Consider the following 13,845-nt stretch of genomic DNA (forward strand, 5'->3'; position numbering starts at 1 on the left):
GCTGACTGTGGATGATGGGATTTCGAGTCCAAAACATCTGGAGTGCCCAAGGTTGTGGAAGTGTGTCCTATATTGTGGTTGTGGTTGTTTTTCCCTGTGGAAGCCTGGTCTTGCTCCAGTTCTAAAGTCCCAAAAGTTCTTGAGTTTCCTGATCCTTTTTTTTTTTAATCTCGTGGTTTTATCCTGTGTATTTCTTATCTTAACTGTGGTTGAAATCACCGCTAGCTATTGATTGATTGATTTATTAAATATCAATCCCGCCCTTCATCTGAAGATTACAGGGCAATTTACAATATAGAAACACAAATGACATAGCATAATAACAAACAGAAACAATTTAAAAGACCCTAGACTATTTAAGTACCCAAAGGCCTGAGAGAAGTGGAATGTTTTTGACTAGTGGCTAAAGATATGTAACGAAGGCACCAGACCAGGCAAGCCTCCCTGGGGAGAGCAACCCACAAGCAGGGTGCCAACACGGAAAAGTCCCCGCTCTCGTGTTGATGCATTCTGGGCTTCTCATGGAAGAGACATGCGAAGGGGGGCCTCTAGAGCAGTGTTTCCCAACCGGTGTTCCGCGGCACACTAGTGTGCCGTGAGACACCGGCTGGTGTGCCCTGGGAGGGAGGCGGGCGAGTCGGGCGGCGAGAGGCGGCGGCGGCGAGGATCCGCGTCGAGCCGGGGGCGGCTCCGCGGTGCTGGTGCCGAGCGGCGGGGCAGCGCGCGCAAAAGGGAGGAGCACGAGACAGCGGAGGAGGAGGAGGCCGGCATGTCCGGGCAGCAGCAGCAACAGCAGCAGCAGCAACTCCCGGCGACGGCTCCTCCTCCGCCCGCTATCGCCGCCACCACCACAACAGCCGCCGCCGCCTCAGCTGCCGCCGTCCCTCAATCCCTCGCTCTGCTGCCTCCTCCCACCCCGGCAAGGGGAAGGGAAAAAACTTTCACTTTTGTGCGTCCCTCCCGGCGTGACGCTGCGCGCTGACGTCACGGGGCGGGGCTTTAATGGTGGTGTGCCGCGAGATTTTTTCCCGGTAAACAGGTGTGCCGTTGCCCAAAAACGTTTGGGAAACACTGCTCTAGAGAATGATCAAAAGCCATTTTAATGGACCGGGCGGGGGAAGGCAGGAACGTACAGTGGTGCCTCGCAAGACGAAAAGAATCCGTTCTGTGATTCTCTTCGTCTAGCGGTTTTTTCATCTTGCGAAGCAAGCCCATTGAAGGATTAGCGGAATAGCGCTATTAGCGGCTTTTAGCGGCTTATCTGCTGATCGGATCAGCTGATAAGCGGCTTAGCGGCTTAGAAAAAGGGGGGGGGGGAAACCAGCAGGAACTCGCAAGACATTGTCGTCTTGCGAAGCAAACCCATAGGAAATTCGTTTTGCGAAGCACCTCCAAAACGGAAAACTCTTTCGTCTAGCGAGTTTTCCGTCTTGCGAGGCATTCGTCTTGCGGGGCACCACTGTGTTACAATAGAACGTAGGAACATGTTTTTTTTTAAATTCTGTTTTGGCTTCTCCTCCCTGGCAGGGCCTGCTGCAGAGATGCCACTGCGCCGAAGCCACTTACCTATTCCAGACGGACAAGTTCTACAACAGGGCTTACGACAGGGGGGACCAGACCATCCAGTGTGGCCGCAAAGTCGACTGCTTCAAGCTGTGGCTGATGTGGAAGGCCAATGGCACCAGGGGATTAGAGCAGAGAGTCGACAGGGCCTTCGCCATCACCAGGTGTGCCTTCAGGGGTAAGGGTGGGAGCGGGGTGGGTGGTCTCCCTTTCAACTTGTCCTTTCTCAAAGCCGAGGGAATCAGGATGACACCTCCATTGCCTAGTTGCCAGCAGGTGAATGTTACAGAGCTCATCCCAGTTTCCTGGCCTTCTCCTCCTTCCCTCTGCTAGGTACCTGGCTGATGAGATCAAGAAGAGAGAAGGCTTTCAGCTGGTGATAGAGGTAAGATGTGCCTGAGCTCCAGGACTCGACAGGCCTCAGTCTCAGAATCTGTATTCAGTGGTAGGGCTCAACCCTAGGACACAATAGGGCGCCCCTAGGCTTGCTGAGACTTTCACTATTCTTTGACTAGTCTTACACCTATGAAGCAATGACAAACCTAGACAGCATCTTAAAAAGCAGAGACATCACCTTGCCAACAAAGGTCTGTATAGTTAAAGCTATGGTTTTCCCAGTAGTGATGTATGGAAGGGAGAGCTGGACCATAAAGAAGGCTGAACGCCGATGAATTGATGCTTTTGAATTATGGTGCTGGAGGAGACTCTTGAGAGGCCCATGGACTGCAAGAAGATCAAACCTCTTCATTCTGAAGGAAATCAGCCCTGAGTGTTCACTGGAAGGACACTGGAAGGACAGATCCTGAAGCTGAGGCTCCAATACTTTGGCCGCCTCATGAGAAGACTCCCTGGAAAAGACCCTGATGTTGGGAAAGAAGAAGGGGACGACAGAGGAAGAGATGGTTGGACAGTGTTCTCGAAGCTACGAACATGAGTTTGACCAAACTGCGGGAGGCAGCGGAAGACAGGAGTGCCTGGTGTGCTCTGGTCCATGGGGTCATGAAGAGTCGGAGACGACTGAACGACTAAACAACGACAACACCTATGAAGGTGTCGTTTGTAATGTTGGACCAATGATTCCTCAAGCCCTTAAGCAGTGCAACTGTCTTTGTGGGGGGACCTTTACTAGTCCTCATTGAGGTTATTTTGGAGAAGGCAGGAACTGAACTCAGAGCACTCCGCATGCAAAGCACGCAGTCTTCACTTGGAGCTGCAGGCTGTTTCGTCACCTGCAATCAACCATCAAACTGCCAAACAAATTTGAGCCTAGGCATCTTTCTTTGGTGTTTTGGGTGAAACGTGCCCACCCGCCAGACACCGGGCATCCTATGCCACCAAGCACGGAGATCTAAACCTTATAAAACAGGTCACTTCTATCTATAATTTTTGTGCTTTGCAGCAGTAAGATTCGAGGTCACCCTGAGCCTGGCTTGAACTCTGAAGGCACCTGATGATTGACAGGATAAAGATGCACCCCTGCAGATAGTGGGTGTATGCTATTGAAATATAAACCAGGGCTCCCAGAACTTCGCGCTTCACAGAGGATGGGTGTGTAGGAGAAATATAGTCCTGAACACTTCCCTTAAGATGTCTTGTTCCTCTTTTCTTTTAGCCGGAATTCATCAATCTGTGCTTTTGGTACGTGCCTCCCAGCCTACGCGGGAAGGAGGGATGCACAGATTACTGTCTGAGATTGGGCAAGGTAATAATAATAATAATAATAATAATAATAATAATAATAATAATAATTTATTTATACCCCACCCATCTGGCTGGTTTCCCCAGCCACTCTGGCCAGCTCCCAACAGAATATTAAAAACACCATACATTAAAAACTTCCCTAAACAGGGCTGCCTTCAGGTGTCTTCTAAAAGTCAAATACAGTGGTACCTCTGGATACGAACTTCCGGAGCCCTGTTCGCATCTAGAAGCAAACGTAACTAGCGAAGGCACATCTGCACACACACGCGCGCCACTTTTTGCCACTTCTGCACATGCACGTGACTTCATGTTGAGCGTCTGTGCATGCGCAAGTGGCGAAACCCAGAAGTAGCGCGCTCCGTTACTTCCGGGTTGCTGCGGAGCGCAACTCGAACGTGCTCAACCCGAAGCACATTCAACCCGAGGTATGACTGTAGTTGTTTATTTCCTTGACATCTGATGGGAGGGAGCTCCACAGGGCGGGCGCCACAACCAAGAAGGCCCTCTGCCTGGTTCCCTGTAACCCCACTTCTTGCAGTGAGGGAACTGCCAGAAGACCCTTGGAGCTGCACCTTAGTGTCCGGGCTGAACGATGGAGGTAGATACACTCCTTCAGGTATACTGGGCTGAGGCCATTTAGGGCTTTAAAGGTCAGCATCAACACTTTGAATTGTGCTCGGAAATGTACTGGGAGTGTTGAGAATCCTGTGCAGCCTTTCTCAACCTGTGGGTCCCCAGATGTTGTTGAACTACCACTCCCATCACCCCTAGATAGCAAGGCCAGCGCTCAGGGATGATGGGAGTTGTAGTCCAACAACATCTGGGGACCCACAGGTTGAGAACCGCTGCTGTAAAGGAAATGGTCCACTCTGACAGGAGGCCGTGGATATTGCTCATTGTGCATGTGCTCATTCTTCTAAACTGGGGTGGGTGGGTGCTGCGTCCCAGTGTCCAACCAAACTCTGAGACTGGGTTCCTTCTTTGCCCGGGTTTAGGTAGCTCCTATGATCAAGGAGCGGATGATGAAGAAAGGGTCCATGATGGTGAGCTACCAGCCACTCGGCAACAGAGTCAACTTCTTCCGCCAGGTGGTGACTAACCCTGCAGTCACCCGAGAGGACTTGGACTTCTTCCTCGACGAGATCGAGAGGCTCGGAAGAGACCTGTAGCAGCTCTGCTTCCCTTCTCTGGACCCTTTGGCAATGCGGGTGGGACTTTACACCTGAAATCCCGGAGCCTTCGGTTTTCTTTCTCCACCGCCTCCCTCTGCAAACCTTACAAGAAGCAGCAGAAGCTGCCAACTCGCCAGGGCCTCCAGCTCGCTTCCCCCCATTCTCACCTCACCCCTCTTCACATAAACATCAATGATATCTGGAACGCCACCGGGCCTTCCTTCTTCAGAAAGGGGAACAGCCGAGGCTGCTGCAAGGAGCTTATGGAAGTGGAGGGTGAGACATGGAGGAGGAAGCAACAGTCAGCATCTAAGGCCCACTGCAGAAGAACAAAAAGACCCCAAAGACCCGTTCTCTGGCCTGCTTGCACAAACCTTGCTTTCTCTTTCCTCTTTTAAAACGAGAATTTGATTAAAAATCTGTTTTCATTCCTCTTTTTCTAGTGTTTTTTTACTTAAAAAAACAACAACCAACAACAAAGCAATGCTTTTTTGCTTTGCTTCATGAAGCACCCTTGGTGACCTTGTAGAGTTTGATAAAGAAAAAGAGAAAGGTCCCTGCCTCCGAGGAGCTTCCAGCCTAAACTCAGTGTTTAGCTTCCGGCCTAAACTTACGTGCATTTGGGTCTGATGCACGTAAAAAACAAGCTGGGAAACTTATCAAACACTAAGAAATCAACACATGCCTAAATTTGAGCTTGAGGTCCAAGACAAATTCCGCTTGGCCTGCAGAATGTCCCTGGTGTCTCCTGTTTAAAAACAGAACCAGGAAGTGATGCGGGGGGGGGGGGAGAGGGTGAGAGGCTGTCTGCCTGAGACCCTGAAGCGAGCCACAGCCACCCACAGTAGATATTGCCAGGCTAGATGAGCAGGCAGGGTTGGGTCCAACCTTAGTCATAGGGTGCATCTACGCACAGGAAAAAATGTTATAAATAAGTAGAAATTAAATCGTTGTAACAAAAGAAAAAGAAACGCTATGTTAAAATCCGCAGAATTTTTTTTGCTCTCCAGCGCCACCTGGTGTTGCATGTTTATAACACATTTTTTGACTAATGTAGCTAAGTCCATACTCACAAGTTGAAATTAATGAATGTGACTTCCATACATTGGGGGTGCCATATTTCAAACAGTGAAAATCCGGACAGAAAAGTTATCGAGCTTTTTTTTGGCACTACCATACATGGGCTGCCATACATCCGGATTTCTGCCCAAACACGGATTTCCGCTCAGAAACTGCTAGAGACAGCAGAATTCTGGATATGTCTGGAAAATCCATTAATTTAAACACAGTCTTGACCTTTGGTGTAATGCAACTTCCTCACCCCTTTTGCCCGCTTTCAAGGCGAAGGCTCTCAGGTGCCCTGCTTTCCTGGAATGGTTGCGATTTTTGGGGGATCCAGCTGCCATTTCTTTCATTATAGGGCAGCAGTTTGTTCACTTGAACATTAAGTTTTGAACAGGATTGGTTAATTAGTGGTTCTCTGTTTATTAAACAGCCATGTTAGTGCTATTTCTCTCCTTATATTCTCTTCCAAAACTGCCCATCAACGCTCAGAACAACCAACACTATTGTATCTTCATGGGACCAGTGCCCACGTTTTGTGCTATTTTTGTAGAAAGCTGTGGGTAAAACCTCAGTGCCTAGGGCTTGCTGATCGCATGGTCGGCGGTTTGAATCCCCGCGGCAGGGTGAGCTCCCGTCTTTCGGTCCCAGCTCCTGCCCACCTAGCAGTTCGAAAGCACCCTTCAGTGCAAGTAGATAAATAGGTACCGCTTTATAGCGAGAAGGTAAACGGCGTTTCCGTGTGCTGCGCTGGTGCTGGCTCGCCAGAGCAGCTTCGTCACGCTGGCCACGTGACCCGGAAGTGTCTCCGGACAGCACTGGCCCCCGGCCTCTTAAGTGAGATGGGCGCACAACCCTAGAGTCGGACACAACTGGCCTGTACGGGCAGGGGTACCTTTACCTTTTTAACAACCTGCTGGCCTTCCAGAATGCTCAATACAGTGGTACCTCAGGTTACATACGCTTCAGGTTACATATGCTTCAGATTACAGACTCCACTAACCCAGAAATAGTGCTTCAGGTTAAGAACTTTGCTTCAGGATGAGAACAGAAATCGTGCTCCGGCAGCGCGTTGGCAGCAGGAGGCCCCATTAGCTAAAGTGGTGCTTCAGGTTAAGAACAGTTTCAGGTTAAGAACGGACCTCCGGAATGAATTAAGTACTTAACCCGAGGTACCACTGTACCAGCTTCTTGAGCCACTAGGAGTCACAGTGGGGTGTTTCTTTTGCATAATTGTGGGTGGGATGATAAGTGTTTGGTTGTGTTCTGAGGTGTGGTGGAGCATCAACACTGCATGAGAGCACTGAGCAGTTTGGAAGCAAAGGAAGGGGAAAACATAACAGAGATAGCAGCCAAGGCTGTATGTTAACGGGGTTAATGAGGTCAACATTGTCAGACATGGAGAGGGATCCAGCAGAGGAAGGTTTGGGAGGAAAGGTAAGTAGCTCAGTCTTTTTTATTTACGTATTTATCAACAGCATAACAATGTCGGCTGGTGAATATTCCATTGCAAAAAAGAGAGAGAAAGGAGAAATGACTAAAAGGAAGACACCTAACTCAGGTGACGATATATCTTGTTGCAGCTCAGAATTGTTGTCTTCGCATCCGAAAAAGAAAATAGTTTTCATACAATACAGAGACCCAAAATGTTTCTACCAGAGGGGTCACAGAACCCACACCTTAACAGAGTTTAGAGCCTTGTCCCATAAAAATTGTAGTGCCAGCAAACACTATCTTGAGGCTGTTTTCCTGTATCCCTGGTGTGAAGACGGTTGCCTTGCCATGGCTTATTCTCCTGGTTCTGTACTCGTATCATGTCCTCAAGCCATCTTTATCTGAAGCTAGTCAGTAGACCTGGCATTGAGAATAACAAATTTGCAAGACTAGGCCCTTAGAAGAGCTCTGCGATAACAACACCAGCCCCTCAAGCTGAGCTTATTACATTTATAGCCACAGTTTTTCTCCAAGGAGCTCAAAATGGTGCACATGGTTCTCTCCCCCCCCATCTCATTTAAGCTCCACAACTCTGGGAGGTAGGTGAGGCTGAGGGGCAGTGACTTGGCTTCGTGGCTGAGTGGAGATTCGAACGCGGGTCTCCCAGGCCCTACTCTGACACTCTAACCACTAACACCACACTGGCTCAGTTAAAGATCTGTTTGATTGCTCTGTGATAATGATAATAATTTTATTATTTATACCCTGCTCATCTCGCGGGGTTTCCCTAGCCCAGGGGCCAGCAAACCTTTTCAGCAGGGGGCCAGTCCACTGTCCCTCAGACCTTGTGGGGGTCCAGACAATTTTTTTTGGGGGGGGGGAATGAACAAATTCCTGTGCCCCACAAATAACCCAGAGATGCATTTTAAATAAAAGGACACATTCTACTCATGTAAAAACACGCTGATTCCTGGTCTGTCCACGGGCCAGATTTAGAAGGTGATTGGGCCGGATCCGGCCCCTGGGCCTTAGTTTGCCTATCCATGCCCTAGCCACTCTGGGTGTCTTCCAGCACATATTAAAAATAAGCTCCTTCATAAGGATGACCTGGTATAATGGCAGCCAGGGTGTTTGTGGCACTTTCAGAAGTATGATAATGGAATTGCCCTCCAGAGAGGTTCCATTCTTAAAGAAGTCCCTCAGTCTATGCAATCCCTGCTTCTTCCAAATGAGCCTGAGTCCATCTTTGTTGTAAAAAGAGGGGTGGTTGTTCAGTTCTGTGGGAATCTCCCCAGCTGGCTTGGCAGCAGAGCTCACTCAGCAAGGTGTCTACCACTATTGTGCACCAGAACCAGTGTTAGAAACTCAAATATATAAGCTAGGCGCCAAATGGCTCCTTAAATCAGGGTCAGAGTTGCCAAAACAGAATGTCTAGTTGCCATTTTGGGGGCAAGACAGCTCTAAAGTCTTATTTTTCAAAGGATGCACTGACTGTGACTGATTATCAGTTAAGCAGTTTAGATGACAACCTTGAGCTAGGTTAAGAGCTTTGAGACCTTAAGGAAGAAAAGTCACTTGATCCAGGGACAGTCCACATATATATTGGCCTATTCTGACCTCTTTTTCTCAATGGTGACAGGGGCCATTCATAACGTAGAAATATTCTTCACATCTGTGACCAGGGCAGTGCAACAGGGTAAGTGAGACAAGTTACAACAGTTAGCTATAAGGTTTTTCACTGCTCCTGCTCAGGCTGTATGGGGAAAGTATTTTGGTTCCTGGAATTAATACGGAATGAGCAGATAAAATAGATAGAATTCTACAGGATGGGGTAATAGTGTGTGAAAAGTCAAGATCCAATGATCCCCAGGCATGCACCTTCAGGTGGTGATGTCAGGTGCCATCCTGGCACCCAGGTATCGCCACTCGGTTGCAAGTGGCCAATAGGTAAAGGTAAAGGTACCCCTGACCGTTAGGTCCAGTCGCGGACGACTCTGGGGTTGCGCGCTCATCTCGCTCTATAGGCCGAGGGAGCCGGCGTTTGTCCGCAGACAGCTTCCGGGTCATGTGGCCAGCATGACTAAGTCGCTTCTGGCGAACCAGAGCAGCACACAGAAATGCTGTTTACCTTCCCGCCGGAGTGGTACCTATTTATCTACTTGCACTTGACGTGCTTTTGAACTGCTTAGGTGGGCAGGAGCTGGGACTGAGCAATGGGAGCTCACCCCGTTGTGGGGATTCGAACCGCTGACCTTCCAATCGGCAAGCCCTAGGCTCTGTGGTTTAGACCACAGCGCCACCTGCGTCCCTGCAACGTGGCCAAAAGTCAGGTGCAAAATGCGCCTGGCACTTGGCTGATTTCGAACAACCACCCCACCCACCCACAGCTCAGTCATATGAGCGTAAACATCAGTCAACATAAATCATTATAATCTGTGTTCACTTGCATTGGGAAAGGTATCTGGAGAGCCTGAATTGCTGGAGAAGACTGTTAGGTGGCCTTCGACCTTTCAAGAACTCTTTCAGGCACTCTCTCTCAGGAATGCATATGCGTCATGGTCAAGATTCACTCCATCCTGGTTAAGAATAAGGTATAAATTGGCTGCAGTGGCCTTCCCTCCCCCACGGTTCCTCCAGTCCCAAAGCATGTAGAAAGCTTGCATGACCATGTTCTTGTGATTCTCCTCTTCGATCTGCTCCAGGCGTGAATTTTCCACCCCCAGGAACTCGATGGCAATCGTCTTCCATTTCCTGCCCAACTTCCTGGCTAGCCTCATCAGCTGCTGCTGCGAAACCTGACTGGGTTGCACTGCAAAATAGCAGGAAGGAAGGAAGGAAGATTATGAGAGGCAGAAGAGCAGAGCTGACATGGTGCTTTATGTTCGCTTCATTGGCAAGATGGGACTCCTCGCAAGCTTGCTAAAAATGATTTGCCTGAGGATGAAATCCAGGCAACCAAACAGGAAAGCTTCCCAACTGAGATTTTTGCTGTGTCTTTTAACAATGCCTTCTTTTTATGCTTTGCTTTATTGTGTATTCCTCTGGGTATTTAGATGTTTATAACAAAACAAGTAACAATCAGGATACAAGGCAGTGGCTAGGCGAGGAAAACGCTTTACGAGCCTTTAAGATAAGGATAAGGTACCGTATTTTTCGCTCTATAAGACACAGTTTTTCCCTCCTAAAAAGTAAGGGGAAATGTGTGCGCATCTAATGAAGCGAATGCAGGCTGCGCGGCTATCCCAGAAGCCAGAACAGTGAGAGGGATCGCTACGCAGCGCTCCCTCTCGCTGTTCTAGCTTCTGGCTTAGCCGCGCTCTGTCCCTTCCCCCATCTCGTGCAAAAGCCAGCAAGAGCCGCGCTCCCTTTAAAGAGCTGCGCGGAGCGTGTGTGCGGCTCTTGGGGGCTTTTCCCCGAGGAGGGAGAAGGGCAATCCGTCAGTGATGGGCTGCCCTTCTCCCTCCTCGGGGAAAAGCCTCCAAGCACCGCACACACGCTCCACGCACACAGGCTCTGCTCAGCGCTCCCTTTAAAGAACCCCCCCCTTGCATTCCCCCTCTAAAAACTAGGTGCATCTTATGGTCAGGTGAATCTTATGGAGCAAAAAATACGGTATCTGCTGCCCTTCAGATTATTGTTAGGCTGCAACTCCCAACACCCTGACCATTGTGCCATGCTGCCTGGTGCTGATGGGAAATTAAGTCCAGCACTATCTGAGAGGGCCAGAGACTCCGCCTCCTGCTTTAAAAGCTGCACCACGAGCCGAAATCAACCTGTGAAGTTCTTCCCATGTCAGAAAAGTTATCCCATGTGAATTCCTGCTTGTTGTGCAGATGTTAAAGGTGCAGGATCCCTGCCAGATAATATGAGCTGGAATTTCTAGTGAGGGTTCAGACCTGTTGTGGAAGCTCACCCACTCATCCTGGTCTGGGGCCGAGTCCTAGATTTAAGTTGGATGCTAGAATTTTTTTTTTATCTGTGTAGGTGCTGGAACAAGGGTGCACCCAGGGCATTTGAGGAACGTTCCAGGAAGCGATGAGGGGGTACAGGCAAAGCACACACCTCAAAACCTCCAGATGGACTATCCTTTCCCTCCCCACCCTTCCACTTCCTGCCCAGTTGGAAACCAAGATCCCAGTAGAGAGGGAATGGGCTCATCTGCACAGGAGTTTAATGTGGATATGATGCTACTTGGGTCTCTATTTATTTACATCTACAAAACGTCCTCTTTATCTAAGCAGCAACCTGCAATTCCTGCCAGATCCAGGAATAATTTGATAAGGGAAGAAAATCCAGTGCAAAAATTGCATGTTACCTGGCTAGGTCCACACTGGAGCACGGTGTTTGCCTCTGTATGTACAGTGGTGCCTCGCAAGACGAAAAGAATCCGTTCTGTGATTCTCTTCGTCTAGCGGTTTTTTTGTCCTGCGAAGCAAGCCCATTGATGGATTAGCGGATTAGCGCTATTAGCGGCTTAGCAGATCAGGTGATAAGCGGCTTAGCGGCTTAGAAAAAGGGGGGGAGGGGAAAAAACCCGCAGGAACTCGCAAGACATTTTCGTCTTGCGAAGCAAGCCCATAGGAGATTTGTTTTGCGAGTTTTCCGTCTTGCGAGGCATTCGTCTTGCGGGGCACCACTGTATGTGTGTGAGTAGTTTTGCTTGCTGTGAAGCATACTCTGAACGTTTCCTGGAAGTTCCTTGTGCGATTCCAGATGTTGCTGGACTTCAACTCCCATCTGCCCCACCCAGCCAATGATCAGGCATGAAGAGAGCTACAGTCCCACAAACATGGGGGCGGGGGGGGCGGGGAGGCCGTCAGGTTCTCTTCCCCTGCCCTAGACAAAATGGGGTCCTGGACCATAGAAGCCAACTCCCCCCAATAAAACATTTGAGGGGGCCGGGCCCTCCCAAAGTTGAAGCACGTTCAAATAGTTAGTTTGCACCATGTCATATGATCGATTATGTGGGGTGCGGTGGGGCGGGACGGGGCTAACCCGCCCTCCCCGATATTTTATTCCAGTTGGCACCCCTGTCCTAGACAGCAAAACCTCTACCCCCTCCCTGCTCCGAGCTCTCCCTGTGGGTTCGGGCTGTGCCCACCTGTACAGTACTCACCTGGCGCTGCTTCCACGAGGTCTACCGGGGCTTCCATGGCAGGGGTCCCCCTTCCGCTCTGGCGATCGCCCCCTGCTACATCGCGTCGGAGATTCCGCAGAAGATCCTTCCTGGGTATCTTTCCCAGCGCGTGGGCTGCGACTTCTAATTCTTTCTCGGGAAAATAGCGCCCAAGCAGCTCGGCTAGCTCGACCGGCGAGACTTTCTCCAGCTTCCCTCGAGGGATTCGGACAGATCCGTCCGGGATGGATTCCAGGTAGAAGACGAATTTGCGGAGCTCTTCGTCCGTCAGATCCTCGAGGATCTGTAGCAACCGCTCTCTCGCAGCCGCCATGGAAGGAGCGGGTGCCCAGTCCAGATAAAAACACACATACACACTTATCCAAGACAAAGGACCGCGCGGGAAATCCCCTCCCTAGTGACGTGAGCAGCAGAGGGCGCGCGGAAAGGAGGGCGGCAACAGGGCGGCTGCGCGGCCGCTTTCGATTTGGTGGAACGGGAGATGCTGCCTCGAGTCCAGGAAGTTGGGGCGGGGAGGTGCCAAGGCTGCGGGGGTGGGAGGGTTTTTGTTTTTTTCACGGGAGCGGACTAGGGTGGATTTTTTTCAGGGATGGGCAGAAAGTAGGTGGGGATGATCTTCGGATGATTTGTAGTGGTAGATGATCAACAGAGACTTTTTTCCCCAAGCTCTTCATCAGCGTCTTGAGCAGCAACAAGTAAAAGCACCCCCCCCCCCCCAGATTGGGCTGCTGAAATCAAGAAAGCAATTTCTGTCTAAGGATCTGCACGCGAGCTCCAGTTCTGGAGCGGAAAAGAATTGCGGGGGAGGGCTGCAATTTGCGCCCTTTGCGCTCAAAACGTACCAGGTTTAATGCGCGGCGCATCTCCCGTTAGGGCGGGGAGTGACCTCAGACTGGACTCGCAAGGGGTGCCAACTTGAATGAAATATTGGGGGGTGGAGGGCAGGTAACCCCAGCCCACATAATCACAAAACACACACATACCACTTGAATGGCAATTCAAGTAATGTTACATAAGATTCAAAGTGTGTTCATCGGCAGCCCTCTCTAAGCCTGGCAGAGGGAAAGGTAAAGGGACCCCTGACCATTAGGTCCAGTCGTGGCCGATTCTGGGGTTGCGGTGCTCATCTCGCTTTATTGGCCGAGGGAGCCGGCGTACAGCTTCTGGGTCATGTGGCCAGCATGACTAAACCACTTCTGGTGAACAAGAGCAGCGCACGGAAACGCTGTTTACCTTCCCGCCGGAGTGGTACCTATTTATCTACTTGCACTTTGACGTGCTTTCGAACTGCTAGGTGGGCAGGAGCAGGGACCAAGCAACGAGAGCTCACCCCATCACAGGGATTCGAACTGCCAACCTTCTGATCGGCAAGTCCTAGGCTCTGTGGTTTAACCCACAGCGCCACCCATGTCCCTTGCCAAGGGAAAACCAGCCTTTAAAATAGTGTTCTACACTGGATCGCCAGGTAAGGTAGCTGAGCTGAACAGGAAGGACCCCTTTTTGAACTTACACCAGCCTCGGATCAGCCAGTTTCAGCTCAGCCCGCTGAGCCCCAAGCAGCTGTGGCAGCCCATTCCAGGCCACATTTCCCAGAAAACAGCTGATAGCCAGAGCACGGGTTCTTTTAAAAAATGACTACACAATCATGTAATTTTAGCAGGATGTCTGGAAATGCTGTAAATCTTTAGCTGCAAAGGCATAACCTTTTTGGTTGTATATTTTGCTGTATATCTTTAGCTGCAAAAGCATAACCGAAACAAAAAACAAAAGGTAACA

General features: G+C 50.0%; 2 protein-coding genes and 2 long non-coding RNA genes across 6 annotated transcripts in view; 2 read left to right on the top strand and 2 right to left on the bottom strand.

Annotated features, from left to right (window-relative positions):
* Positions 1-4,870, top strand: part of CSAD (cysteine sulfinic acid decarboxylase) — a 48,283-nt gene extending 43,413 nt beyond the window's left edge. For all 3 annotated transcript variants that reach the window (XM_083490170.1, XM_083490171.1, XM_083490169.1), the window contains exons 12-15: positions 1,528-1,727; positions 1,897-1,948; positions 3,176-3,265; positions 4,260-4,870. In XM_083490170.1, the coding sequence (XP_083346296.1) occupies positions 1,528-1,727; positions 1,897-1,948; positions 3,176-3,265; positions 4,260-4,433 (516 nt within the window). In that variant the 3' untranslated portion in view covers positions 4,434-4,870. The remainder of the gene's footprint in view (positions 1-1,527; positions 1,728-1,896; positions 1,949-3,175; positions 3,266-4,259) is intronic.
* LOC310700740 overlaps positions 1-13,845 on the bottom strand; it is a 135,583-nt gene that overhangs the window by 34,990 nt on the left and 86,748 nt on the right. The window lies entirely within an intron of this gene.
* Positions 5,058-8,740, top strand: LOC310700714. The gene is made up of 2 exons (XR_014522749.1): positions 5,058-7,713; positions 7,760-8,740. It is a non-coding gene; the product is annotated as an uncharacterized lncRNA (long non-coding RNA).
* Positions 6,936-12,568, bottom strand: LOC310700616 (apoptosis-associated speck-like protein containing a CARD). Its single transcript, XM_083490563.1, has 2 exons — positions 12,049-12,568; positions 6,936-9,741 (listed from the first exon to the last, which is right to left on the bottom strand). Exons 1-2 carry the CDS (start codon positions 12,380-12,382, stop codon positions 9,455-9,457), a joined length of 621 nt encoding a protein of 206 aa, XP_083346689.1. The 5' UTR covers positions 12,383-12,568; the 3' UTR covers positions 6,936-9,454.

The sequence above is a fragment of the Podarcis liolepis genome (assembly GCF_965112155.1).
Source record: "Podarcis liolepis genome assembly, chromosome: 2".
Classification (NCBI taxonomy): Eukaryota; Metazoa; Chordata; class Lepidosauria; order Squamata; family Lacertidae; genus Podarcis; species Podarcis liolepis.